The following is a 3544-nucleotide window of genomic DNA, read 5'->3' on the forward strand; positions in this document are numbered from 1 at the left end:
GGGGCAGGGGCAGGGGGACGGACGAAGGAACGGAGGAGATAGGAAACGTTCGCAAAGACAACGAGAGACTATATGTACAAGGTAACTTCGGTACGGTGACATTTCCGACGCTGATAACAGTTAATCATTGGGAACAAACTTTACACACGGCCTCCTCCGTAAACCGGATCATAAAGCTATCGTCAATGGATGGCAGGGGGGCGCGAGGGAGGACGAGGGGGCATAGAGGAATACGAGAGTGGCGAACGGATACACACACATATATAATATATATGTATGTATATATATATGTATATATGTATATATATATAGTATACAGTCCTTACATTACGTTAATGAATCGATTAACCGGCTAAAAAAAGATTTCTTCATGTAAAAAGTGATGCTGGCGTGTGACGTATATATATGTAACTATATATGTAACAACCAAAAATTATGTGTGTATACAATTTTTGGACGTTTGAACGCCAGCGTGTAAACGTCCCGTATCAACCTTCTCTCTCATGTCTAGCGAGTTCGGTCGCAATGAAACGCGCGAATTGCCACGTGCTCTTTCTCTCCCTCTCTATATCTCCCTCCCCCCCTCTTCCTTCCAGGATCGCTTGCGAGAAACTTCGCCCCCCCCCCCCAAAAAAAAAAGCTCACTCCGATTTGCCTGGCTTTCGAGTGCTTTCGTTAAACGCGGATATACGCGCGCGCGCTGACACACAGATGCACCCTTCGCTCTTTCACTCTTTCTCTCTTCCGTTCTTTAACTCTCTCTCTCTTTCGCTCGCTCTCTCTCTCTTTTTTTCGCAAAAAAAGCGAATCACCAACGTGACGACGGCGATGACGAAGGAGCGCCGTGCCGCGTCGGCTCTGCGACGATGAGACGCGACCACGACGTTGCGTATCCACCTGCTGTTGCAAGCAATAATCTGCCGAGCCGGCGCAGCGTTCAAAACTCGGCGAACTCCTTGGCGCACTTCTCCGTCAGCGAGATCCTCAGGGTCTCCTCCTCGTAGTCGTCGAAATTGCTGGTGTCGCCTGGTCCCTTGCAGCGCGGTATGAACGGCGCCTCTATTCGCTTCTGGAAGACGGCTATCCAGTCGGTGCTGGCGAACCACTTGTGGCCCTTGATGTCGTTGACGCCCGCCTTGAGGTTGCCGTACCTCTTGGTGAGGTCGACCTGGAGCAGATTGCGCAGCAGGTCCTTGAGGTCGGAACCGAAGTGGGACGGGAAGCGCGGCTTGCCGCTCACGATCTTCTCGTAGATCTGGATCGGCTGGTCGGCGAAGAATGGCGGATAGCCAGCGGCCATCTCGTAGACCAGCACGCCCAGCGCCCACCAGTCCACCGCCTTGTTGTAGCCCTTGCTGAGGATGATCTCGGGGGCGAGATACTCGGGCGTGCCGCACAGAGTCCACGTCCGTCCCTGCACTCTCTTGGCGAAGCCGAAATCGGTGACCTTGAGATAGCCCTGCGAGTCGATGAGCAGATTCTCCGGCTTGAGATCCCGGTAGATGAGATCGAGGTAGTGGAGGTACTCGAACGCGAGGACGATCTGGGCCGCGTAGAAGCGCGAGTGCGGCTCCGAGAAGCGACCGACCTTGCGCAGGTGGCTGAACATCTCGCCGCCGGGCACGTACTCGAGCACCATGTACAGGTAAGAGTTGTCCTTGAAGTGAAAGCGCAACGATACGAGGAATGGAAAACTGATCGCCTGCAGTATCCTCTTCTCGTTGAGCGTGTGCTCGACCTGCTTCAGCTTGACGACCTTCTGCTTGTCGAGTATCTTCATGGCGTAGTACTCCTTGGTGGGCTTGTGCTGGACGATCATTACGCGGCCGAACGAGCCGGTGCCCAGGGTCTTGATCCGCTCGAAGTCGTCCAGCCCGGCGGTGTTGGTCGGGTTCTTCTTCCACTTGTCCTCGAACTCCTTCTTCGCCTTGTCGAGGAACTCCTTGACGCTCTCGGCGGCGTCGACCTTCTTGTTGGCGGTCGCGGCATTGTTGCCCATCTTAGCTGCCGCGCTGATGCCCGCGTCTGCCAGAGCAGCACCACGGGACTTGAGGTAATCCAGAGGACTGCTACGTCTCCGTCGGCGTACGTCCGCGTCCGCAGCCGCCGATGAGCCTGCCAGGGCTCCGCCGAGCTCCGATCTTCTCAGAATTTTTGCCACCTTCTAACACGCGCTGCCGATCGGCCCCACGACGTCTTCTCTTCGTGGCGGGTCAACGCGAAACGTCCGCGCACCGACGATAATGACAACTTACGAAGACGAGGGTCTCCCTTATCGTCCTTATCCCCTCGCGAGATATCGTCCACGTACCCAGAGATCGGGTAAACGCGACGCGGCACGCGGGGCACCGCCGCCGTCGGACAGGTGGACCCCCGGAGATCTCGTAGGGTATACACGGGGGGTGGGCGGCGAGGGGGGAAAGAGAGCCGGAGAGACGGGTTAAAACACGTACACTCGCGCGAGTATTATTCACACGGTAGAAAAAACAGGCCACACACAAAACACACACACGCAAGGGGGGGGTGAAGTAGTAGCGCGCGCGCGAGCGCGAGCGCGAGCGCGACGCGAGAGAGCGGCACCCTCCCGGCCCGGCGCAACTCCGGACTCCGCGCGCCTCTGGGCTCTTTCCTCTCTCTCTCTCACTCTCTCTCTCACACTCCTACGGCTTCCTTCCCCGCTGTCGCCGAGTATATTCCTCCCGGCGAACGTCACCAGGCACCGCGAACGACGCTCGCCCACATCAAAGCGCGAGTGCGAGTGAGAGCCAGAGAGAGGGGAGAGGGAGGCGAGGGAGAGACTCCTCCTCCTCCTCCGTCGTCGTCGTCCTTCGGCGAGGGGGCCCCCGACTCCCGGTGATTTGGCGCGTCAGAAAAAAATGGGTCAGCAGCGATCCTCGTCCACGGCTCGCGCCATCTTCTCTGTCAATTGTACCAGTCCGTCGTCGTTGCTCGGCGGCGGCGACGGCGGCGGCGGGATGCCGTTTCTCTCTCCTTCCCTCGCCCTTCCGCCCGCGGATAACACGGCCTGTCCGTCCGTCGGGCACGGCACGAGTGTCCGTCTCTCCTATCCGGCCCGCTCCGTTTCGGGCACCGCGATCTCAGGTATCTCTCGCCTACCCGCTCCCGTGTGTCCCGTGGCCCGTGCGCTGGCCGACGCGAGCGGAGCAGTCACCCAGCACCGAGTTTCACTGTGTGATGGTCGCGCGCGCAGAGCCCGGCGGCGAAGCTCGAGCTTCTTTTTGCACGCGAAACGACACGCAGGCAGGGAACGAAGGCGGCGAAATTGCAGACGGCCGAACGGCGCTCCGACGACGGCGACGGCGACGTCCTGACCGACCGAACCGCTCGCTCCGCTCGTACTCACCACTCTCGCCAGTCCTCGTCTCTCAACCGCGGTCGTGTGTCCTTCCTCGTGACGTTCGCCAGACGAGTAGCGAAAAAAACGGAGAGGACAGAGCGATCCGCGCACCTTCTCCTCGTCTCTTTCTCGCGCCCCGGCACGTTTAATGTAAATCGAAGCGCGACGGCGAACGGGGCGGCACAG

At 58.7% G+C, this 3544-nt stretch overlaps 1 protein-coding gene across 1 annotated transcript; it reads right to left on the reverse strand.

Moving 5' to 3' along the window:
* Window positions 1-6: 6 nt before the first annotated feature.
* On the reverse strand, window positions 7-2558 carry LOC112464291 (cAMP-dependent protein kinase catalytic subunit). Its single transcript, XM_025031199.1, has one exon. It carries the CDS (start codon window positions 1997-1999, stop codon window positions 938-940), a length of 1062 nt encoding a protein of 353 aa, XP_024886967.1. The 5' UTR covers window positions 2000-2558; the 3' UTR covers window positions 7-937.
* Window positions 2559-3544: the final 986 nt, after the last annotated feature.

Source organism: Temnothorax curvispinosus, unplaced genomic scaffold, assembly GCF_003070985.1.
Source record: "Temnothorax curvispinosus isolate PA1 unplaced genomic scaffold, ASM307098v1 QBEX01014078.1, whole genome shotgun sequence".
In the NCBI taxonomy this organism is placed as follows: domain Eukaryota; kingdom Metazoa; phylum Arthropoda; class Insecta; order Hymenoptera; family Formicidae; genus Temnothorax; species Temnothorax curvispinosus.

Bases quoted from the DNA above. Each gene is read 5' to 3' on its own strand.
- LOC112464291 (XM_025031199.1), bottom strand. From the start codon at position 1,999: ATGGGCAACAATGCCGCGACCGCCAACAAGAAGGTCGACGCCGCCGAG.